Raw genomic sequence first — 26,222 nt, 5'->3', positions numbered from 1 at the left:
GCTTCTGCTTTGTTTGTGTCTCATAGTTTTGTGTAAAGACTTTAAGTCCCTCAGAGCAAAGATGTCCTGCGGTCATGCTGTTACTCCGATGTCTCTGACTGATCATTGTCGCAGGTTGTTGGATGACGAGGTATGATGTTCAGATGTTTGCACCTTCATGACAGTTAGTGACTAGAAGGATACACAGGCCTAGCGGCAGCTTAGTTAGTATGTAGTAACTTTCTAGTGAAAAATATATTTTTTATAGCCAAGAAAGAAAGAAAGAAAGAAAGAAAGAAAGAAAAAGAGAGAAAGACAACGCAGAGTTATCTATCAGCAAAGAGAAAATCATTTCCTGTAGCAGTGAGAGTTACAGCTGAATCAGAAAATGTATTCTAAGGAAAGGAATGTTAATTGCTGTGAATCGTGCGAGCAGTAACACGTTGACAGGTGAACGTCTTTCTGTGTTGCATTCTGTATGTATTTTCAGAAACAGTGCAGGTTTGTGTGTGGACTACCTAAGTGTGATGCTGAGTGGTCCTTTGAGGAAGTTCGTAAAATGGCGCTTCTGACTCCTGAAGAAGTGAAAGAATTTGAAGACAAAAGGTTCCGTAATGCTGCCAAACAGCACTTGGGTATCAGAGAAGTAAGTATCTACATTACATTATTGAAAAAATACAAAAATAGAAATACATTTGAGGATACAAATACAAGTGCGAATTCAAAATTTCATCTCAAACTCATTTAGCCGCGTGACTTCCCTTCACAGTGTCCTGGCTGCAAGTCTCGTGTGATGAGAACTGACCTCAGTGATCTCAGTGTCAGATGCACGGTGTGCACAGCTAGAAAAAAAACCCTTTATAAGTTCTGCTGGCAGTGTTTGAGGGAATGGAAAAGTCCGGCTCTACGTACAGACTCCTGTGACAATGAAGGCTGCCAGAGCTCATTGGAAACATTAAAGACCTGTGGAGATGTCGTCTTCAACAGTGTGATGGATGTCAGAGGAGATCCCTTAAAATGTCCCTCCATCCGAGCCTGTCCCACCTGTGGTATGCTGGTAGTACATGATGGAGCGAAATGTAAAAACATTGGCTGTACGCAGTGTAAAGTGGAGTTTTGTTTTGTGTGTCTGAAGACAACTGAAGAGTGCCTGGAACTAAACAAAGAGTCATGGTTCAGAGTCTGTTCCACTGGTGTAGCACCAAGACAGACCTCCATACCTGTGAGGCAGATCAGATAATTGTGTTGATTCAATACTGTGATCTCAAGACACACAAACACACCTTTTTATGTTGTCTTTTATAATGCCAATCATCATTATTGTTATCACTCCAACAGATATTCAGCCCAATACCTGCTTTCAAAAACAGAGCAGATTTTTTTTTTGGTCTTTATTGGCACAATATCACAAAACATTTAGATTTAGATTTATTTCCTTTTTTCCATGATAGAAAGATTTACCTGCAAATCATCTTTGCTTCGTTTTTTTTTCTTCTTTTTTTCCCAATTCATTCTATTGAGATTTTCCTACAAAACACACATATAATGGTATCTAACAGTGTGGAAAAAAGATATTTACAACAGTATGTCAACAAATCCCCTGAACCCAGTCCAACCTACCCATCCATCCATTTCAGGTAAGAACCAGACTGGGAAAAACAACACACACACACACACACACACACAGAAAAAGACAGATAGAAAGAAGATGAGGAGAAAAAAAGGGGGGAGGGGATTCTGAAATTAAAGGGACCAACAAATTCCAAGAAGGCGTGCCAAGTGTCATGAAATCTAAAATTCTTCAAGTTTCAGGTTTTAAATAACTTCTTTAACCCAGCGATTATATTGCTTCAGCAACTTTAATGTCATCTCATTGTGACTGTGTATTTTGATCCCTGGTATGTCTTTTTCTCATTTCCTTGTTCAATCAGCTTTGTACTGATCATCTGTTTATTCTCCTGACAAAGCGTTGCTTAAAAAAAATGTGACTTCTACAAGAACTTTCTGCTTTTTAATAACATTACAAATAACATCTCATGCATTGTTTCCACCACCACTGCGCAGCATTTTATTTATGATTTCTTTGAGCTGCGGATAGGTTTCCAGAACATAAGCCAGGTTGAGAACTTCGAGGAAATCAGTGCTGGATTTCTGACCATTAACAAGAATCACATAATCAATCAGCTCAGTGACAGTATCTTCTGGTGTTGAGGGAGACTCTTTCTTAATATTCTGATATTGTCTGTCTGTGATGATCTGTTTGACATGTGCATGCTGCAGAAAAAAGGAATGGTCCACCATCAGACAGTTGATGAGTTCCGCTTTGTGTTCAGTAATCATTTTCCTAGCAGAGCTCTCTAAAAGACAGCAGGTTCTGAAGATGTTACTACTAGAATAAACACAAACTCAAAGTTCCTTGCAGACATTTTAAGTACAATTTCAAATGCATGGCTTTAACTTGTAACACAGTATTTATACACTGTCTTATTCACAGTTTAATAAATATTATAACCTTGAGTCTTGAATTGTAAACTAACAAACAACTCTTTATTTGAATCCAGTACAATATTTGATCTGCCAACAGTTTGTGTTGAGATTTTAAGGTTAAAACTCTTGTTGCTTTCATCTTCAAGTCGCAGGACACCTTGTTGTCTCCAATAAATGATTTTGTGTAGACAATCCCATTAAAGCTGCTTTCCTGTGGACAAATGTTGTACAAATTCCATATTAGATCAGCATGCTTACATCGCATTAAAATACTAAGCTAGGACTGTAGGTTGTATCATGGGAATCTTTACAGGCCGCAATGAAGTCCCTGTAGTGCTGTGGCACATTAAACACACCCTGATTATGTACATAATATATATATGGGGTCGTTGTCCTGCTGTAGAATACATTTGGGGCCAATCATATACCTTCCTGATGGTATTGCGTGATGGATAAGTATCTGCCTGTATTTCTTAGCATCAAGGACATCATTAATCCTGACTAAATCTCCAAGTCCATTTGCAGAAATGCAGCCCCAAACCTGCAAGGAACCTCCACCATGCTTCACTGTTGCCTGCAGAGTAGAGATGGGATTTATAGCTCTTTGAGGGGAGCCGGATTTTGGTGAGCCGTTCCTTTCAAAGAGCTGTTCAAAAAACTGGCTCATTTGACTGATTTTTACATTTATTAAGTTTTAAGAAGCCAGCCTGGTGGTAACTCATTTTATCTTGGAAATAATCACTGGGAGGTATGATGGGGTGAGATTTGTAACAAAATAATACAAAATTAGATATCCCACCAATATCTGAGTTTGAATTATTCTGAAATATGATTATAACCTCATTTGACATGTGTGGATTAGATTTTAAAGTCTGATCTGGATTCATTGTAAATATTCCACAAGGTTGCGCCATTATTTCACTCTGCTTTGACAGTGACATCACTATTTTGGAATTACCCTTTGTACAAATTGTTTGTATGTGTGTAAAGCTACCATGACTTGTTATTCATGCAATAACATGACCTTAACACTTACAAATAAACATTAAAAAACAAAGCACTACCTGATGTGGAGGCAGGGGAAGCACTAGCATTTTCAGTGTCAATGGAGACTTCATTGCCTTACTGTTTTCCACAAGAGAAAAGTGCATCAAAATGCTGCTCCGTTTCCTTCGGCTCATTTTGTCCCAACGATGACGTCACGACACACGACAGTGACTGTCCTCCTCCTAATAAAGACTGCTGCAGCTGCTCTGCTCCCCGAGGCAGGGGCAGTCACGTATTTCTGCTTTTCTTCTTCTTCTTTTTTTACGCAAAGGCAGGGTGCACAACTCAGATGGCATCATGCTATATTTGCATATCTAACAAGCACCATGCAGCTGGGGTGCGCTCCTCCCCATGTAACTTCTCTGTCCCACTCAGGGGAGGAGCAAAGGAAGAGCACACAGTGATATACAAAAAAATAAAAAAAATAAAATAAAAATGAACGGTTCCCAGCTGTGACTCGGTTCCCATCGTTCATGTTAACGATCCGTTCAATAGAATCGGTTCGTTCGTGAACGTCACAACACTACTGCAGAGACTTGTTATTGTATCGCTCTCCAGCCCTTCGGTGACAAAATGCCTTCTGCTACAGCCAAAAATGTCATATTTTGACTCATCAGTTCAGAGCACCTGCTGCCATTTTTCTGCACTCCAGTTCCTATGTTTTCGTAAATAGTTGAGTCAATTGGCCTTGTTTCCATGTCAGACTTATGGCTCTCTGGCTGCAACTCTTCCATGAAGACCACTTCTGGCCAGAATTCTCTGGACAGTAGATGGGTGTACCTGGTCCCACTGGTTTCTGCCAGTCCCTGAGTTGATGGCACTTCTGATTTTGAAGGGAAATAAGTGTTTTTCATCTGAAGTTTTCTTGGCCAACCACTGTGCCTGTGATCCTCAATGTCGCCCGCTTCTTTGTGCTTCTTCAAAAGTCGAAAAAGCTTGAACAGCTCATCTTGAAACAGCAGTCTGCTTTTAAATCTTTGTCTGGGAGAGACCTTGCTGATGCAGTATAACTACCTTATGTCTTGTTGCTGTGCTCAGTCCTACCATGGTGTCTGACCTTTGACATTAAACTGTCTTCCACAGCCTCACCTTGGTAGCAGAGTTTGGCTGTTCCTCACCGAGCTTTAAGCCTCCTACACAGCTGTTTCTGTTTCAGTTAACGACTGTGTTTCAACCTACATGTGAAATTGATGATCAATAGCACCTGTTTAGTTTAACTGGTTGATCATACACCCGACTATAATCCTACAAAACCCCTGACATAGTGTAGTCTACCAATAAGAATTGATGCTGCTTTGAAGGCAAAGGGTAGTGACACCAAATATTGATTTGATTTTGATTTTTCTTTTGTTCGCTCACTTTGCATTTTGTTAATTGATAAAAACAAACTATTATTATTTATATTTTGAAAGCATTCTTTGTTTGAAGCATTTTTTCACACCTGCCTTAAACTTTTGCACAGTATTGAAAATGTGTGTGTGTTTGTGTGTTTCTGTGTATGATGACGTGTGTATGATCTTGTGTAACAGTCCCCAGACCTGATGGGTGGGAGCTTGATCTTTTTTGCCTTTTTTCTTTCTCTCTTTGTTTTTTTCATTTCTTCAGTATTCAGGCATCTATTTGTGTTTTCTTGTGTTATGTTGGAGTTTGTACAGCCTTCATTTTCCTGTGCCTCTTCATTTTCACTTCTCTCACTGTTGTATGATCATTAATTGATGTGTCAGTCTCTACATTTTCTTCATCAGCCTCCTCTCCTCTAGCCTGAAGTCTCTCTTCCTTCCTGTTTTTCTCATCTTTCCCTCATCCACTGCATTATTTCCCATCTGTGCAGTTTTTTTCATCATCAGTTTTTCTTTCACAGAAATTTCTTTTGGGTTCTTTGTCTGCTTTCAGTTCTGCAGGACCAATATCTTCACCCTGTTCTTCTTCAACCTCATCTGTCAGATCTTCTGAAGTGGTCTCAACAGGCTTCTGACACTGTGCAAGTTAGAGGGGATGTGGGAAGTAATTTTGCCAGAGCGAAATGAACCAGTTCCTAAACCTCTGAAACATTGACTCTTCCCCCAGATATTGTGTACAGGCATTTTTTGACTTGGTTTCCTTCAACCCTTCAGACTTGTCCTTCGAGTTTTCTTCTGTGGTATCCTCTTCATTCTCACAGGACATCTGCAACTCTATTGCTTTAAATTGTAGAGAAAAATCATATTTAGCAATCATATGTTAATATGATACCTAAAATAATCCTTTATGTATTTTTGTAGTCCTACCTCTGTACGTGAGGAGATAGACAGTCCTGGAGCTGATGAAAAATCATTTTAAAGTTATTATTTGCACAGAAAAACAATAACGTGACAACATGTGGTCAAAACTTAAATCCCAAATTATTATTGGTAAAATCCCCCCAAAATTTTTTAAACATACCTGAAAGTCCTGCCCTCTGCAAACGGCTGGTGTTTAACCTGCACAGATCAACAAAAGCAAACCAATGTCAGTAAATGTCTTTTTAATGTTCATCTTTCTGTTGGTGTGTTTTAAATGTGTAACGTCTTAATGGAACAGATTAAGTTAAATCTTCCTCACCTTGCTGACATGATCATCATCACACTCATACCAGGTGTTGTCCTCAGACAGGACGGTGGCTGTGTAATGTCCACCTCTTAGACTGCCCATGTGATTCACCATCCCATACAGTTTGTATGTCTTGTTCTACAATGAACAACACAGTCAGGAACATGAAATCATCTTAGAAGCAATTAAGATGATTGAAATGAAAATCACAGATAAAAACGTTTTTTTCTTGCCTTCAGCTGTAATTCACATGGCACTTCCACAGAGCAGTCTGATTTGAAATGTGACCTGGTGTTGTATTCAAAGTCAAATCTCTTGAGGAGAAGAATCAAGATCTGAGGAGCTTTCACCATCTCACATCTCTGAATAACACAAGAAACATCATCACACACTATCGCCTTTAATACAGATTATTTTGATCTAATTCCATTATTAAAATTTACCTAAATATTGTTTGCGTTTCAAAACTCACACTTGTTGCTTCTGTTTTCTGTTTACAGTCGTTGCAGTACATCATGTTGCCACTAGAGTATGTTTTTGTTTGGAAAGTCCTCTCAAAGCTGCTCTCCTGTGGGACCACAAATGTTGTAATAAATGGCATATTAGCTCAGCATGCTCACATCTTATCTAAACACTAAACTACAACTAAGAACTCTGTCTGCTCACCACACTGTAGGTTGTATCAGGAGTATGTTTCAGTGACAGTGGAAGAGTCCAGAATGGATTTGTCTCTTCATTGATGATGTGGCCTTTGGAGCACTTTGTTGTGTCTTTCAGCTGTCCTCGGAAAACCTAGAGAGAAAATGTACAACACAGCGTTCTGATTTGTTCTCCTGTAAATAACATTGTAGATTTAATAAGTGCTCACCTCAGAGGCCTCTGGACTGATATGATGTAAAATCTCCTGAAGGCATTCAGCTGCATCACGTTGTTCATGAACTGCAGAAGGAAACATTAAACTGAATTTGATGTATTAATTTTCTTCTCAGCACCTTATGACTGTCCAACTTACCATTTTCAATCTTCAAAATCTTTGTGATGTTTTCTGTTCCACATGTTTTTCTCTTCAGGTCCAAAAAGATGTGTCTCAGCTCTTGATCTGGTTCTTGATCCAGCCTTTAGGAAGACAGCAGCTTCTCAGTGAACAGCAGGGCTGGACTGGGACAAAAAATCGGCCCTGGCATTTTTGACTTATACCAGCCCCTCATAATTAGTGGAGTACAACCGACTAGTAATTTATGTATGGAATGTATTTTACCATTATCCCAAACCAAACTCTAATTATTGTGGTGAGGTGTGCATATGTTTACTCACTTGACTGGAAAAAAAACGCTCACAAACCCTTTCAATGCTAGTTGTACCTCCTTAGGTACATTCTATTTAAAGCATAATGTATCATTAGCATCCTAAATTTCAGAAGTGTAGCGTCTATTGTTAACTCTACCAATTTTGTCTGCCCTGTGAAGTTCAAGTCTTTTATCCTTTTTATTGAAATCATCTCTAATATGCATTTTCTGAATTCTCAGAATAACTCTGTACACACGCAACCGTAAATCCGCCACCAAGTGATGCAATATACGTGTAATACATATGCCACAGCAATAGGTGGCGATGTAAGGTACAACAGGAAGGCTGTTTTAACCAATGAAAATAGTTTAAAACCGGAAAAGGGAAGTGTGGCCAATACCAAAACACAAACAACAATGGCGATTCGCAAGGGTGCGTCGTTTGTTTGCTAGCAAGAGGAGAAGTCTCCTTCGTTGCTCATTCAGGCACCGCCGTTGTTGCATCAGGTTGAGCAGCTGGAAATGGCAGCCGAACACAGCTGACAGCAAGCGAATAAACAACAACTATGTCACGTCCATATTAGCCAAGTTATCAAGTGAAGCTAGTTAACCTCTAACGTTAACCACCTTGTCGTGTCGTGCTCTGTGTTTACATTGCTGTGCGTGCAATATTTACAGAGGCACGCGCTCAGCTCTTACGTAAGCAATGGAAATATTCGCGGTTGTCATATCCACACGCAACCGCTGAAACCGAACTGGCCGAAAACCTCACCCTCGACCCCGGTTTCAGTGTCCCAAAAGCACGGTTGCATGTGGACTGAGCAGTAAAACCGGGAACATAACTTAACGGTTGCAAAATTAACCGGGCTAGTGTGGACAGCTCCTTATTCACTGTGGGCACACCTTTTACTAATAATACTTTTATATATTGTTTTTACACTTACTTTAGTAATGCTTAAGTTGCAAAGCTTTTTTGATCATTTAGCAGTTTTAAATCAGACTAAAATGGACACTTGCTGCTCCTCCAACACTTCTCAGCCTTGACCGTTTGCTATTTTATCAGAATAAGGTTCTGTGGCTGCCAGATTTCGGGAAGTATACAACACCAATTAATATTAATGGTCATTGCTCATCATTCTCATGTAGCCTAATTAGAGTTCTCAACGAGCATGAAAATTACAACCTGGCCTGGCCCGCGGATTTTTAAGACCGAATCCGACGCAACCCAACACACCAGCATGAATAGTCTGCCCCCCGGGCCACACGCAGCGGAGTCAAGTCTGCCCCTTGACTTACTTTTCACCACACATGAACCCAGCCCAAACCCGCGGGTCCGGTCAGGTTTGTCGGGCCGGTCCGACCCGTTGAGAATTCTACATGTAATAGAGCTAACATTCCCTCCATCACCTCACAGTCCCTGTATTAACGTTACTACCTGCTTACCGGCTGTACTACACTGTCCCTGCCAGTCAGCCTGCATCTCTGCTGCTCCTCTCCTGCCCGCTGCTGCTGGATCATCGCTATCACAGAGGACGTGGAGGCTACAGCAGCCCCTCCAGCCAACATGTCTGTGATCTTTGCACACTGCAGCATCTACAGTGAGATTCTTCTCTTAGCACGCAACCTCTCCGCACCCAATTTCTTTGTCTTTGGTTGCTCTATGTTGCCACTCCTCGCGCTCAACACTTTGAAACAGAAGTTACAGGTGGCAGCGCAGGGAGGGGTGGGGCCGCTGTCCACTGTCTATATTAAAGATGGCCCAATGGGCCGCCCCCTCTAAACTTTGCACTTAGAAAAAAAAGAAGAGGAGGGCGGAGAGATTTCATTGGATTAGCCCAATGTCCTTCAAGAAAATCAACCAATGGGCCGTCACGGTCGATAAAAATGATTTATAATGTACTTTTTGATTAAATGATGACAGCCCGGCCCAAAAACGTGCGTCGGCCCACCGGGCATTGCCCGGTACGCCAGATGGCCAGTCCATGCCTGGTGAACAGTGACTGTTTACTGCTTTGATGTGCTCAGCAACAGAGTTTTGCACTTTTGCAACACCCTTATACATTCAAATGAATCATCTTATCATACAGTGTTTCTTGTTTTTCATAAAGTTTTCTTAAATTGATCTCCTTGTAATTGTACAGATAAAAACAGCTGGTTCAAACCTGTTGTGGATCTCATGAACAGTGGTCATGAAGAGAACCTGCAGGACACTGTTAAGGTAACATGTGGCTCCCTGATTGTACAGGCCATGATGACGTCTCTGTGGTGGAGTCCCTTTAAAGACAAAAAACACAGTATCATTACACCATTAATACTCTAGTACTTTTTGTAAACTTAATTTAGCTCATCAGTGTATTTTTCCATGATGTTTCTAATTACAGTATCTCTCTATAAAAGCAAGGAATCTCTGTCTGTCTGTCTCTCTGTGTGCGTGTGTGTGTGTGTACTCCTCAAATATCTCTGCGGATCAGGATCAGACTGACCTGAGAGTTTCAACATGGCTGCTGCGTGGTTCAATGCTGTGCGACTTTGAGATTTGTTCAGACTGCAATGATACTGTCAATAAATTATTTCATAAATGTTTTACAAATTCGCGAGCATTGTTCACCACAGTCTCGTGCACACCAGAGCCAATCATTGCAGAGCCCACCTTAAGAAACAAGCAGATTTATACCTGCAGCAACGCAAGCTGGACCGGGAATTTGCTGGCGGTTCGGTCCCATTCTGTTCTGTGCATCTAAACTGACTGTTGTGGATTAATGAGACTAAACGAGTCTGGACCGAGTCTGTTCGGATCTGAGGAGACCTGGAGACGCGCGGACAACAAAGTGGAATTGGAATCTGTGGATGTTCGTGTGTAGCTAGCTGCTAGCCGCTAGCCAACCTACACGGCCCACCTTCCGAGTCGACGGACCGGACCCACCGGCACATCCAAAACCGGGCTTAGGGTAAATAATGTCCGCCACTCTTTTTCTCAAACATTGCCGTCACGTTTGCTTTTTGTCTGGTGCAGAAGAAACGGTAAAAACGGGCTTTTATCACAAAAGTGTCCAAGCAAGTTTGGTTGTTGAGGAACAGGAAGTTCTGGGAGGGACGTAGGCAGATGAATGACAGGCAACGACGGTCGGTGTAGAGACAGCGATATTGAGAGTTGAGAGATTTGTGACATTTAGAGTCAGTATTGTGTTTAATGAGTCAAAACAATGAGGAGACTGCTGAATGTGGAGCAGGCAGTGCAGCTCTTCATTTAGCTCAGGCATACCTGAGCATTGCCCGCATTTAAATGTAAATAGTTACATATAACTTCGTACATTTTTAAAATGTATGCACATATTTAGCAAACAACAATTTATATTTGCATTATAAGTAATAAAAATGTTTTTTTAAACATATTTGTGGTTTTCACAGTAAAGAAATCTAACTTTTTCCTACTCGGATTTTAGGTTTTTTTTGTGATTTTAGGTCCATTGTGTTAATATAGTATGTCAAAATAAAACAATAACTGTACAGTCACACATGTGAGGTTGTGCTGAAAATAATGACACCAAGTTAATAGTTTTTAGGGTGAAATATAATGGCAAAATCAAAAATAGTCAAAAACGGCCAATAATACCCTGGAATATCAGATTTCACAACAAACCTAAATATCCCTGATGTCCCACCTTCAAACACAGCCTCATTTGGCCATCCATGAAAAAGCTTCTTAACCTCCCACTTTTCTATAGGAACACATATTTCCTGCGGGCAATGCACTAGTATAAAATAAATCACACACAGAGTAAGGACTAGGAGAGTGACATGAAAAAGAAAGGGGAAAAAAGACAATCTACATTTCAGCCCCCAAACCCGATGGGAGTGGGCTTTTTTGGGGTTCTTTTTCTTCTTATTTTCTGTCTTTGTTTTTTTTTTTCCCCTTTTTCATTTATTTTTTCCCATTCTTCAATATTTACAGGTTTCTTTTTAGTGTTGTTGGAGTTTGTACTGTCTGCATTTTCCTGTGCCTCTTTACCTGCACTGCTTTTCACTTCATTCACTGTTATAATAGATATTTGAGTGTTGTTTGTAAACTGTACATAGCTCATCAATGGACCTTTGCATAAGTGCCTGAATGTATAACATCAATGACAAAGACACATTAAAGTAGTGGTTTTTGTATGCTGTGTAGTGTCTGTGTGTTTCTTACACATCCTGAGCTCTGAGACAATAGTGAATAGTGAGAAGACAGGATGGGACAGGACCAGATGCTCCCCTGTAGACAACTGTGGGCATGCAACAGTGCAAGGGTCCCAATGACCAGAAGCCTTGATCAGCTCTGAGGTGGGCATCAGAGGTAAGTTAGAGGAGGGGGCCCACACCAGAGGTTCAGAGCTCACTCAACTATACGTCGTCATCTACGTTCAGAGAGACCATCCTGTCTCCTTCAGCTGACATCAGCAAAGTTAAGAAACACACACAAGAGTTACTTTATAGGGGGTGTGAGGCAGACCCATCCTTCTTTTCTCCCATTGGATAGATGAACCTTTGATCCACCAAAGTGACCAATTAGGAGAAACAGCGAGTATGGAAAATAGACTCTGGAAAGGCCCCCATACCAGAGAAAGGGTGGTGGAAATTGGTAGATATCCTAAGATCGAAGGCTCGATAGGATTGCTGATTGGGCAGAGGGCGAAGCAATTTGGCATTGCTTTTGCCAGGGATTTGAGAACACCAGAAAGCAGCCACTCCCTCTTCGGAGGCTGGCCAGCCTGGCCTCCACAGAATTCTTTTATCAACATACTACACGCCGATAACTTTGATGAAGGCAGCCCAGAAAATAAAGCTGCCAAAGACATACACTGATTCTCTTCTTTTTACCTCTTTGTTCCTCCTTGTCTGTCTTTGTCTCTTCATCCAGATGTTGTTCACAGGAGTCTTTCAGCTGTTCTTCAACATTAACAGAAGCATCTTCTACTCTAGTTGTATTTAACTCCAAAGACTTCCTTTGTTCTCCTGTGTTGCTGATTACATTTTCCTGTGCCTCCTCATCTTCACTACTTTTCACTTCACTCACTGTTGTGTGATTATTAACTAATGTGTCAGTCACTACATTTACTTCATCACCCTCCTCTCCTCTAGCCTGAAGTCTCTCTTCCTTCCTATCTTCTCTCATCCGTCCCTCATCCTCTGCACTATGTCCTATCTGTGTAGTTTCTCCATTGTCCATTTTTTTGTTTGGTTCTTTATCTCCTTTCAGTTCTGCAGGACCAGTAACTTCACCCTGTTCTTCTTCCAGTTCGTTTGTCGGATCATCTGAAGTGGTCTCAACAGACTTCTGACACTCTGTGGCTTGAAGGGGAAGAAAAACATTAGAAATAGATACTTGAGTGTTCTTTGTACATTGTCTATGGCTCATCAATGCATAGCTGCAAAAAGTGCCTGTATGTATAACATCAATTACAAAGAGTCAATAAAAGTAGTTGTTTTGTATGCTGCCATAGACACACACTGATTCTCTTGATATAGATTACAGACAGTAGGACACATGTTCTTCTTTTTACCTCTTTGTTCCTCCTTGTCTGTCTTTGTCTCTTCATCCAGATGTTGTTCACAGGAGTCTTTTGGCTGTTCTTCAACATTGACAGAAGCATCTTCTACTCTAGTTGTATTTAACTCCTCAGACTTCCTTTGTTCTCCTGTGTTGCTGATTACATTTTCCTGTGCCTCCTCATCTTCACTACTTTTCACTTCACTCACTGTTGTGTGATTATTAACTAATGTGTCAGTCACTACATTTACTTCATCACCCTCCTCTCCTCTAGCCTGAAGTCTCTCTTCCTTCCTATCTTCTCTCATCCGTCCCTCATCCTCTGCACTATGTCCCATCTGTGTAGTTTCTCCATTGTCCATTTTTTTGTTTGGTTCTTTATCTCCTTTCAGTTCTGCAGGACCAGTAACTTCACCCTGTTCTTCTTCCAGTTCGTTTGTCGGATCATCTGAAGTGGTCTCAACAGACTTCTGACACTCTGTGGCTTGAAGGGGAAGAAAAACATTAGAAATAGATACTTGAGTGTTCTTTGTACATTGTATATGGCTCATCAATGCATAGCTGCAAAAAGTGCCTGTATGTATAACATCAATTACAAAGAGTCAATAAAAGTAGTTGTTTTGTATGCTGCCATAGACACACACTGATTCTCTTGATATAGATTACAGACAGTAGGACACGTGTTCTTCTTTTTACCTCTTTGTTCCTCCTTGTCTGTCTTTGTCTCTTCATCCAGATGTTGTTCACAGGAGTCTTTCAGCTGTTCTTCAACATTGACAGAAGCATCTTCTACTCTAGTTGTATTTAACTCCTCAGACTTCCTTTGTTCTCCTGTGTTGCTGATTACATTTTCCTGTGCCTCCTCATCTTCACTACTTTTCACTTCACTCACTGTTGTGTGATTATTAACTAATGTGTCAGTCACTACATTTACTTCATCACCCTCCTCTCCTCTAGCCTGAAGTCTCTCTTCCTTCCTATCTTCTCTCATCCGTCCCTCATCCTCTGCACTATGTCCCATCTGTGTAGTTTCTCCATTGTCCATTTTTTTGTTTGGTTCTTTATCTCCTTTCAGTTCTGCAGGACCAGTAACTTCACCCTGTTCTTCTTCCAGTTCGTTTGTCGGATCATCTGAAGTGGTCTCAACGGACTTCTGACACTCTGTGGCTTGAAGGGGAAGAAAAACATTAGAAATAGATACTTGAGTGTTCTTTGTACATTGTATATGGCTCATCAATGCATAGCTGCAAAAAGTGCCTGTATGTATAACATCAATTACAAAGAGTCAATAAAAGTAGTTGTTTTGTATGCTGCCATAGACACACACTGATTCTCTTGATATAGATTACAGACAGTAGGACACATGTTCTTCTTTTTACCTCTTTGTTCCTCCTTGTCGGTCTTTGTCTCTTCATCCAGATGTTGTTCACAGGAGTCTTTTGGCTGTTCTTCAACATTGACAGAAGCATCTTCTACTCTAGTTGTATTTAACTCCTCAGACTTCCTTTGTTCTCCTGTGTTGCTGATTACATTTTCCTGTGCCTCCTCATCTTCACTACTTTTCACTTCACTCACTGTTGTGTGATTATTAACTAATGTGTCAGTCACTACATTTACTTCATCACCCTCCTCTCCTCTAGCCTGAAGTCTCTCTTCCTTCCTATCTTCTCTCATCCGTCCCTCATCCTCTGCACTATGTCCCATCTGTGTAGTTTCTCCATTGTCCATTTTTTTATTTGGTTCTTTATCTCCTTTCAGTTCTGCAGGACCAGTAACTTCACCCTGTTCTTCTTCCAGTTCGTTTGTCGGATCATCTGAAGTGGTCTCAACGGACTTCTGACACTCTGTGGCTTGAAGGGGAAGAAAAACATTAGAAATAGATACTTGAGTGTTCTTTGTACATTGTATATGGCTCATCAATGCATAGTTGCAAAACGTGCCTGAATGTATAACATCAATTACAAAGAGTCAATAAAAGTAGTTGTTTTGTATGCTGCCATAGACACACACTGATTCTCTTGATATAGATTACAGACAGTAGGACACGTGTTCTTCTTTTTACCTCTTTGTTCCTCCTTGTCGGTCTTTGTCTCTTCATCCAGATGTTGTTCACAGGAGTCTTTCAGCTGTTCTTCAACATTGACAGAAGCATCTTCTACTCTAGTTGTATTTAACTCCTCAGACTTCCTTTGTTCTCCTGTGTTGCTGATTACATTTTCCTGTGCCTCCTCATCTTCACTACTTTTCACTTCACTCACTGTTGTGTGATTATTAACTAATGTGTCAGTCACTACATTTACTTCATCACCCTCCTCTCCTCTAGCCTGAAGTCTCTCTTCCTTCCTATCTTCTCTCATCCGTCCCTCATCCTCTGCACTATGTCCCATCTGTGTAGTTTCTCCATTGTCCATTTTTTTATTTGGTTCTTTATCTCCTTTCAGTTCTGCAGGACCAGTAACTTCACCCTGTTCTTCTTCCAGTTCGTTTGTCGGATCATCTGAAGTGGTCTCAACGGACTTCTGACACTCTGTGGCTTGAAGGGGAAGAAAAACATTAGAAATAGATACTTGAGTGTTCTTTGTACACTGTATATGGCTCATCAATGCATAGTTGCAAAAAGTGCCTGAATGTATAACATCAATTACAAAGAGTCAATAAAAGTAGTTGTTTTGTATGCTGCCATAGACACACACTGATTCTCTTGATATAGATTACAGACAGTAGGACACGTGTTCTTCTTTTTACCTCTTTGTTCCTCCTTCTGTTTCTTTGTGTCTTCATCCAGATGTTGTTCACTGGAGTCTTTCGGCTGTTCTTCAACATTAACAGATGCATCCTCTACTCTAGTTGCATTTAACTCCTCAGACTTCCTCTGTTCTCGTGTGTTGCTGATTACATTTTCCTGTGCCTCCTCATCTTCACTACTTTTCACATCACTCAATGTATGATTATCAATTAATGTGTCAGTCTCTACATTTTCTTCATCACCCTCCTCTCCTCTCACCTGAAGTCTCTCTTCCTTCCTATATTCTCTCATCTGTCCCTCATCCTCTGAACTATGCCCCATCTGTGTGGTTTCTTCATCATCAGTTCTTCTTTTGGGTTCTTCGTCTCCTTTCAGTTCTGCAAGACCAGTAACTTCACTCTGTTCTTCTTTAAACTCAGTCAGATCCTCTGAAGTGGTCTCAACAGGCTTCTGACACTCTGTGGCTTTGGAGGGGAAGAAAAACATGAAAAAGTCAAACATGTTATCATATACATCCATGTAACGTAACCTGGAAAAAGATACTTTAGTATTGTTCGTATACTAATGCACTTTTGCATAATGCATTTAAATGTATCAAATAAATCACATGGAGTCAATAAAAGTGGTCATTTTTGTATGCTGCCATACACTGATTCTCTCAATGTAAATTACAGACTGTAGGACACACTTTCTTCTTTTACCCTTTTACCTCTTTGTTCCTCATTCTCTGTCTTTGTCTCTTCACCCAGATGTCCTTTACAGGTGTTCCTTGAGTTGGTTTCCTTCAACTCCTCAGACTTGTCATCCGAGTTTCCTTCTGCATTATCCTCCTCTCCTTCAGTCTGATGGTTGAATACCTCAATGTCATTACTGAACTGTACCTCATCCTCTTCATTCTGACTCATCTCACGGGACATCTCCAACTTTGTAGCTTTCAATTGAAGGGAAAAAACACATTTAGTAATCATATTTTAATATTATACCTAAATCAATCCTACTTTTGTAGTCCTACCTCTGTGCGTGATAAGATAGACAGTCCTGGAGCAGATGAACAATAATTTTGAAGTTATAATTTGTATAGAAAAACAATAGGGACAACATGTGGTGAACACTTACAGATAAGTAACACAAATAAAATGTTTTAAACATACCTGAAAGTCCTGTCCTCTGCAAACAGCTGCTCTTTATCCTGCACGGTTAAACAAAAGCAAACCAATGTCAGTAAATGTCTTATTAATGTTGATCTTTGTGTTTTAAATGTGTAACATCTTAATGGAACAGGTCAAGTTAAATCTTCCTCACCTTGCTGACATGAGAATCATTACACTCATACCAGGTTGTCCTCAGACAGGACGGTGTCTGTGTAATGTCCACCTCTTATACTGCCCATGTGATTCACCATCCCATACAGTTTGTATGTCTTCTTCTACAATGAACAACACAGTCAGGAACAGGAAATCATTGTAAAAGCAATTAAGACCATTTAAATGAAATCACAGACAAAAATAACTTTTCCTTGCCTTCAACTGTAATTCACATGGCACTTCCACACAGCAGTCTGATTTGAAATGTGACCTGGTGTTGTAGTCAAAGTCAAATCTCTTGAGGAGAAGAATCAAGATCTGAGGAGCTTTCACCATCTCACATATCTGAATAACACAAGAACCAACATCAAACACTACATCCGTAACACAGAATATTTCAGGATACTTAAATTTTATATTAGCTCAGCATGTTCACATCACAAATAAACACTTACTTAGAACTGTGAACTTTGTCTGCTCACCACACTCTAGGTTGTATCAGGAGTATCTTTCAGTGACAGTGGAAGAATCAAGAATATATGTGTCTCTTTATTGATGATGTGATCTTTGGAGCACTTTGTTGTGTCTCTCAGCTGTCCTTGGAAAACCTGTGCATACAAATGTCACTTACAACACAGCATTCTCTTTATTTCACCTGTAAGATTTATAAGTTCTCACCTCAGAGGCCTCTGTGCTGATCTGATGTAAAATATGCTCCAGGAATTCAAATGTATCACAATGTTGATTAACTGTAAAGGAAAACATTAAATCAAATCCGATGTATTAATTTCATGCATTCAAGTATTTTCAATTCACTGTTGATAAAATACTTTCCTCTCATTTGCCCTTTGCTGTCTGAATGATTTCTTTTTTTTATTTATTATTGTCCATCTTACCATTTTTAATCTGAAATGTTGTTGTGATGTTTTTTGTTTCACATGTTCTTTTCTTCAGGTCTTCAAAGATTCAAAGAATCATGAGAATGATATAAATATTGCATTAACACAAACATCGTATCAGAATAGATACAATGTACATTTGTTTATCTTATGTGCTCAAATTTGGCTAACCTCACAACCCAGCTTCCAAACATCAGAGTGGAAACTCAGAGTTGATGCAGAAATACTTGAATTCAAAGGCAAATTTGCACTGATTTCATGAGAAATACTGGATGGCCCTTCTCCTGCTCATCCTCCTCCTCCTCTTTCTGTAATTATTCCTCTTTGTGTCTGTTCTCCATGTTGCTCTAACTTTTCTCCTGAGTCATCTTTTATGCACTGAATGGTGATTGAAATGTTTTGCAGATTGAGTCTGAACAGGTGAGAAGTTATTGAGAACAACATTGTTCTGTAACCAGGGTGTAGGCTTTCGAGGACAGTGTTTTTCAAGTAAGTTAAGTGGTGAGGTACATGAGGTTCAAGTTTTTCAGACATGTGTGCAAATGTAGCAGGTAGAAAGAGGCAGTTTGGTAAAATGTCCTTCGCGAGTAACCACACCTTACTTCCAGGTCTTAAATGACCAGCTGGAAAAAACATACATAAGCCGTGCCATGTCGATGTTCACCCTCTCATCTTAACTCGACTCAGAATAGGAAACACAGGACTCAAAAACACACTCAGTAAAATAGGGAAACATCCAACAGGTCTGTGTTCACAATGTACACAACCAGAAACAGTCCAACATGTATTGCTGGAGAGAAGTAAGTACAGGGATGAATGACAGAAGGTTATCCAAATGCTGACAGAAGAAAAGCTGGAATTGACTTTAAGGAATTTATTAGGGAGTACATCAAAAAAGGGTCTGAGTGTTTTAATGAAATACCTAAAGGACACAGGTATAGGATATAGGCTGGAATAATAGTTAGTTTTATTTATTTTTTATTTTTCTAAAGTTCATGTTCCACACTCCGGTTCAGTAGGTTGCGGTAAATGCACCTAAAAGCTGGTTGCCAACTGCCAATAAAAGCCAATAGAAGAAGAAGAAGAAGAAGAAGAAGAAGAAGAAGAAGAAGAAGAAGAAGAAGAAGTTCACCCTCTTTGCTCCTTGGTGCATGACCGTGTTGGTGTGCGCTGTCAAGGTCCAGCTCTGTGCTGGTGCCAAACTGTGCGGGCACTGCGCAACAGTGTATGGAGGTAAAATGCGTAATGTGTTTTTGTCACTGAGGGATAGTAACTTCTCCCCAAGTTACTGTATTTTTGAAGTGTTTCCAGTCAAATAGGCGGTGCACAGCCGATTGTGACTGGAACGCCCTTAATGTGACTGTTTGTCTCAACAGGAGTAGAGACCTGTTGACAGGGCCTGAAGGAGGGGCCTGCACTGAGTTGAATATTGGGACCACCTGGGGTGGTTGGTTAACGGAGGGGCGAGCCTCTACAGGTTATATAGGAAGGCCTCAATTCAGAAGAGCTCTTTTTGGCCAGCTAACCTCGGTGGCGGCTTTTGGAAAAGGAGGATTATTACGCCTCCCTTTTAGAAGGACAAGGCGGCACATCGCCGCCCTTACCTTGGAACAAATGTGCCGCCTTTTCTGTCTAAAAGGGGCTACTGTCTGCGGCCTCCTCAGCACACTTTTTTATTTATAGATGGCTGTAACAAATTGTCTCCTTTAATGTTACTATATGTTTGCAGCTCTACAATAAACTGACCTTGGTGGGAAACATCCTTGTCTCGGTCCATCATTTAGTCATCTGTATCTATTTAAACTTCATAGCATAACTTGTTTTTAAATGGTATGTATTTAAGTCATCTTTTGCTCTTAACTCTTCCTTTGGAACCTGTTTGCACCCTCTGTTATGCTTTTGTCGTCTCATGAGGTCTTTCTCTGGCATCAGCAATAATAATTTCTCTCATCTCATTATTGTCTCACATCTGTGTGATGCTGAAATCCATAGTGCTTTTACTCACATACACGTTTTCTTGTGCCTTTACATTTTCTGCTTATCATTTCACATCATCAAAGCGAACTGTCTGACTATCCCAACAATTCACTATTAATGGCTCTAAAAACGCCCCCAACTACCTCCCACATAGCAAGCGGGTCCGGGCAAGATCTGGCATCAAGCCGGCACTTTTGGTCTATCTCTGAACTGGTAAATAGTATGTTAGCCAGATGTGGGCCAGGTCTGACAATTATGGCAATGTTTATGTAATGGTATGCCAAATGTGGGCCAATTGTGGTTAGGTGTATGTGGCCCAGATCTGTAACAGACAGGTTTGGGCCAGATCTGGCATCAAGCCGGCACTTTTGGCCTATTTCTGACCTGGTAAATAGTATGTTAGCCAGATGTGGGCCAGGTCTGGCAATGATGGCACCGTTTATGTAGTGGCATGCCAAATGTGGGCTATTTGTGGTTGCAGATAAAGGGCCAGAACTTAGTTCAGTGTTGAGAAACGTTAGAAGCGGTTGAAGAAAAGGAAGCTTAATCTTGCGGACCATGAACTTGACGTAATTGATCAAACTGACAGATGATGAATTATTTCATAAATGCTTTTCAAATTCCACCGAGCATTGTCCACCGGAGCCACCACAGTCACATGCACACCAGAGCCAATCACTGCACACCGTAGCCACGTGCACACCAGAGCCAATCACTGCAGAGCTCTAGCCTATGACATACCTTAAGAAACAAGTGGATTTATACCTGCAGCGATGTGAGCTAGACCGGGATTTTGCCGGCGGTTTGGTGCCGTGCTGTTCTGTGCATCTAAACTGACTGTTGTGGATTAATGAGACTAAAAGAGTATGGACTGAGTCTGTTCGGGTCTGAGGAGATCCGGGGACAACAAAGTGGAATCGGAATCTGTGGATGTTCCTGTGTAGCTAGCTGCTAGCCGCTAGCCCACACGGCCTAACTCCAGAATCGACGGACCGAACGAACCAGCACGTCCAAAACCGGACTAGGGGTAAATAATGTCCGCCATGCTTTTTCGCCAACATTGCTCCCACATTTGCTTTGTGTCTGGTGCAGGAAGAAACGGTAAAAACAGGTTTTTTTCACGAAAGTGTCCAAGCAGCAACACTGTAAAAATGATAACTAGTAATTGTTTATCTCATTAGAGTGAGAGAGAGAGATCTGCCAACCAATCACAAGTGAGTTGTAGTGTAACGCCCCTTGTGGACTGTAGCGCAAAGACTCTTGGGTATTCTGTTGTTGTTGCTGTAATTATGGTTTGTGAATGTGTTGTGAAGAAGATGATGTGCAAGACAGTTGCAGATTAATTCACATCCTTTGTTCTGTGGTTAAATTGTGTGAAGTTAACAAAGATGATAAAATGTTGGCACCATGAGTGAAGGGGTGTTTGCCGAGAGAGACTGCCCATCTGTTAAACTTTGAAAGTAAGCCACAATAATTGAGAAATATTAAGCTAGAGCTTGCCAAACTATGTCATGTCTGTTTCTTCTTGCTGGACAGTTAAATCATGCTGATTACAGTGGTTTGTTCCACTGTGAATTCTACATACATGTGTCGTGGTTGTTTTTATATATATATATACAATCTGTGTTTGGTGCAGGTAGAAATATATGGCATTCAAGTAAGAATTTCTTTTTTAATCTCACAGGATTCTCCTAATTAGGTGAACAAGAAGATCCAAGTGGGAACTCTTAGTTAAGTGAACAACAGCAGGCAAAAGTTGAGAAAACTCAAAAATCTCTTGCATCATGTTGCCTTGATATTTTACGTTTTCTCAACTTTTTCTTTTTTACAGTGAAGTTTGGTTGTTGAGGAACGGGAAGTTGTGGGAGTGACGGAGGCGGATGAATGACAGGCAACGACGGTCGGTGTAGAGACAGCAATAAAAACAGCGATACTGAGAGTTGAGAGATTTGTGACATTTACCGTGTTTTGAGTGTATAGTTAGTGTGTTATGTAGTGTTTGGTGTAGTGTGTTTAGTGTGTAGTGGAGTCGGCTTTTTGTTTAATGAGTCAGAACAACGAGGAGAAGCTGAATGTGGAGCAGGCAGTGCAGCTCTTCATTAAGCTTGAGGGAGCTCAGGCAGACCTGAGCACTGCCTGCATTTAAATGTAAATAGTTACATATAACTTTGTAAATTCTTAAAATGTATGCACATATTCAGCAAACAACAAAAAATAAAAAATATTTGTTAAAAATATTTGTGGTTTTCACAGTAAAAAATTCTAACTTTTTCTACTGGGATTTTATGTTTTTTAGGTCCATTGTGTTACAGTTTTTATTGATTGCTTTGATGCAGCAGTCAACCTCAAACTCCACATTTTCAAAACAGTTAACACACAGGCCGAAACAGTGGCACTCATGGTCAAAATGACTCATTTTGTTTGCAAAAGGCTCTAACCGTGCCAAAACATTTAAAATATGCAACAAAAGCTCATTTTGCCTTCAAACAACACAACTTGCAAACAAGTGTATGAGCTCTTCCAATCAACCATTACACAGTGAACAACAAAATACAAAATACATTACTCAGTGCGAATCGGTGCACCATTGCTTGTCATTGTGGCCTATTACTCTACGTTGCTTTCATGCCAGTGCCATTTGTTGTCAAATTTGCCTTCCTGCAAAGACTTGAATCCAGAATCACAAATTCTTTGATGCATTTTTTGATTCCATTGATTCTTTTTTTCGAACTGTGGCTGAAACCTGAAATACTGTAAATATTGCACAAAATACATGGAAACCAAAATAAAATCTTTTAGAGTATAAGAAAATAAGAAAGCTGGTAGTCTCATAGTCCACAAAACATTTCTGCAGCTTCACAGCAAGCATTTTCCTGAACAACTGACCTGTTTTAAAACATAGAAAATAAGTTAAAGATATAAAATATTACAGTAAAGTATAAAAATCTATTACTGTAGAGTATAAGAAATAGCCACTATTGATACTCAGTCTCTTCTGTCTTGACGATGGGGCCACATGGCCTCATCCACATCACATTCATTATGCTCTCTTGCAATGAACCAAGGGAAAAATCTTCTTGCATGCCATCAAACCTTGACATTCCTCTGCACCTATTTCTCACTCTCATCTGCCTTAGACCTCTTCAATCCATGTTGGCAAAGAACAACACAGCAGCTGCACTTTTTAAGGCCTGCAGACTGATCACTCATTGAAGATTTGTGTTTAGGAGTGTCAAACAGGTGCTTTAGTGATTTCCTACTGATGTAGGTAGTTTCTAATAGTTAGGAACAAATGGTTTCTGTTTGGTTACCATCAGGGCTGGACTGGGACAAAAAATCGGCCCTGGCATTTTTGGCTTATACCAGCCCCTCATAATTAGTGGAGTACAACCGACTAGTAATTTATGTAGGCTATGTGTTCCCCGCAGGAATGTATTTTACCATTATCCCAAACCAAACTCTAATTATTGTGGTGAGGTGTGCATATGTTTACTCACTTGCCTGGAAAAAAAAACGCTCACAAACCCTTTCAATGCTAGTTGTACCTCCTTAGGTACATTCTATTTAAAGTATAATGTATCATCAGCATTATAAATCTCAGAAGTGTAGCGTCTATTGTTAACTCTACCACTTTTGTCTGCTCTGTGAAGTTCAAGTCTTTTATCCTTTTATTGAAATCATCTCTAATATGTATTTTCTGAATTTCCCTGATATAGCAGCTCAAACCTTATTCTTCTGGTTAAAAAGTGCTCCCTCCTTTAAAGAGCTATAACATGCATGCATCAGGCTAAAGACAGGGCTGCTTTATGAACTCATGCCAAGCAACTATGTCTTAAAAGCATTTTACACTGTCTTACTCTTATTCACTGGGCACACCATTTACTAATAATACTTTTATATATTGTTTTTACACTTACTTTAGTAATGCTTAAGTTGCAAAGCTTTTTTGATCATTTAGCAGTTTTAAATCAGACTAAAATGGACACTTGCTGCTCCTCCAACACTTCTCAGCCTTGACCGTTTGCTATTTTATCAGAATAAGGTGCCGTGGCTGCCAGATTTTGGGAAGTATACGACATCAATTAATATTGATCGTCATTGCTCATCATTCTCATGTAGCCTAATTAGAGTTCTCAACGAGCATGAAAATTACAACCCGGCCCGGCCCGGCCCGCGGATTTTTAAGACCGAATCCGACGCAACCCGACACACCAGCAGCATGAATAGTCTGCCCCCCGGGCCGCACGCAGCGGAGTCAGGTCTGCCCCTAGACTTACTTTTACTTTCTACATGTAATAGAGCTAACATTCCCTCCATCACCTCACAGTCCCTGTATTAACGTTACTACCTGCTTACCGGCTGTACTACACTGTCCCTGCCAGTCAGCCTGCATCTCTGCTGCTCCTCTCCTGCCCGCTGCTGCTGGATCATCGCTATCACAGAGGACGTGGAGGCTACAGCAGCCCCTCCAGCCAACATGTCTGTGATCTTTGCACACTGCAGCATCTACAGTGAGATTCTTCTCTTAGCACGCAACCTCTCCGCACCCAATTTCTTTGTCTTTGGTTGCTCTATGTTGCCACTCCTCGCGCTCAACACTTTGAAACAGAAGTTACAGGTGACAGCGCAGGGAGGGGTGGGGCCGCTGTCGTACTATATCCTGATTGGCTCTGTTCACTGTCTATATTAAAGATGGCCCAATGGGCCGCCCCCTCTAAACTTTGCACTTAGAAAAAAAAGAAGAGACGGGCTGACAGATTTCATTGGATTAGCCCAATGTCCTTCAAGAAAATCAACCAATGGGCCGTCGCGGTCGATAAAAATGATTTATAATGTACTTTTTGATTAAATAATGACAGCCCGGCCCAAAAACGTGCGTCGGCCCACCGGGCATTGCCCAGTACGCCAGATGGCCAGTCCATGCCTGGTTACCATAGCTAAAACAATGGAGTTTGGACTGCTTGAATGACATCTGTGTTAACTGTTCTGCAAAAGGGTGGGGGAAATGTGTCAATTCAATGAGAAAGGGTTAACACATTTGCAAGAGGTGTCTTGTGCTCTGCTGAGACAGTGATGATGAAAACCGAGTGGATTCCAGTGTGTTTAAACAGGTCAAAGCAATCAATAAAAACTGTAATACAGTATGTCAAAATAAAAAAATAACTGTACAGTCACACGTGAGGTTGTGCTGAAAATAATGACACCAAGTAAATAGTTTTTAATGTGAAATATAATGGCAAAATCAAAAATAGTCAAAAACGGCCAATTATACCCTGGAATATCAAATTTCACAACAAACCTAAATATCCCTGATGTCCCACCTTCAAACACAGCCTCATTTGACCATCCATGAAAAAGCTTCGTAATCTCCCACTTTTCTATAGGAACACATATTTCCTACGGGCACTGCACTAGTATAAAATAAATCACACACACAGCACTGCACTAGTTCTAATAATTACAGGAGACAGTATAATCCTGTAACACAGCTCACTGAAAGAAACAGCTCTAAATAAAACGTTACCCTAATAACAATCAGACTAAGACGACTGCGTGCATGGTACGCACGGTGTTAATGATGGGTACTCGTACGCACAGTCTCGCGCTCTGCGGACTTTTACTAATTCCGTAACTTGCGTGGAAAGTGCAAAAGTACCTTTTTCGTGTGTACGAGTGGTTTATACATTTTAGCATCATGTAACCATGTGAAACAGAGAGTTCATAATTTAGCGTTTATTGAGCTGTAATTTCTTCATTATTAAAATATAAAAGCAATCGCGCGTCCGTAATTCAAAAAGTTCACTTCAGATACGGAAAAAAAAGGAAATAAATCGGCCACGCAGCTGTACAGGAAGCAAATAGCAGAAAAACATGAACAATTGAAACATATTTGCCAGCATATTTAAGGCAGTTTGGTAATGTAAGCCTAAACGAAAGACAGAAAGGTAACACTCACCGGTGCGATCATATAATAAACCAGTGTAGAGGATGTTATGAAACACAAGTGGAGACTCAGAATCTGGAGATGACGCAGCTTCGCTCACACCGGCAGTGTGTCTGCTCTGACCTGTTTACAGCTCACAGAAAATGAAGCTGAGAAAAGAGTCTCTGCTGAAGTTTAGTTGGACCCGAGGATAAATATATAAACACATGTAAAGTGTTCACACTAATCGTATCGTCCCAGCCTACAAATGAGCAAATTATTAAAATGATTTTGTGTTCATGTTTTCCGGCACTTTGATATTGTTACGTTATTTTAGCTGCAGAGCAGTTCCATCGTGCTGATGTGTGATAAAATAAAGATTCTTCTTCTTCTTCTCTGCATACAGACGGCTGTTATACATCTTTTAGACATAAGATTGCTCGCTGGGAGTTTCAGTTATGTGTTCTTGATGCGCCCATGTG

General features: G+C 40.5%; 2 protein-coding genes across 2 annotated transcripts in view; one reads left to right on the top strand and one right to left on the bottom strand.

The window, feature by feature from the left end:
• Window positions 1-26,222, bottom strand: part of LOC115590542 (uncharacterized) — a 518,602-nt gene that overhangs the window by 63,974 nt on the left and 428,406 nt on the right. The window contains exons 15-20 of the mRNA XM_030431925.1: window positions 14,954-15,424; window positions 14,271-14,741; window positions 13,588-14,058; window positions 12,905-13,375; window positions 12,222-12,692; window positions 9,586-9,641 (exon numbers count right to left, since the gene is read on the bottom strand). Of these exons, the coding sequence (XP_030287785.1) occupies window positions 9,586-9,641; window positions 12,222-12,692; window positions 12,905-13,375; window positions 13,588-14,058; window positions 14,271-14,741; window positions 14,954-15,424 (2,411 nt within the window). The remainder of the gene's footprint in view (window positions 1-9,585; window positions 9,642-12,221; window positions 12,693-12,904; window positions 13,376-13,587; window positions 14,059-14,270; window positions 14,742-14,953; window positions 15,425-26,222) is intronic.
• The window catches only part of LOC115590565 (E3 ubiquitin-protein ligase ARIH2-like), a 29,793-nt gene that overhangs the window by 279 nt on the left and 3,292 nt on the right, over window positions 1-26,222 (top strand). The window contains exons 2-4 of the mRNA XM_030431968.1: window positions 27-130; window positions 470-625; window positions 749-950. Of these exons, the coding sequence (XP_030287828.1) occupies window positions 27-130; window positions 470-625; window positions 749-950 (462 nt within the window). The remainder of the gene's footprint in view (window positions 1-26; window positions 131-469; window positions 626-748; window positions 951-26,222) is intronic.

Source organism: Sparus aurata, chromosome 10, assembly GCF_900880675.1.
Source record: "Sparus aurata chromosome 10, fSpaAur1.1, whole genome shotgun sequence".
Taxonomy (NCBI): domain Eukaryota; kingdom Metazoa; phylum Chordata; class Actinopteri; order Spariformes; family Sparidae; genus Sparus; species Sparus aurata.
Note: the sequence above shows the minus strand (reverse complement) of the source record. Positions and strands in the feature narration are given on the sequence as shown.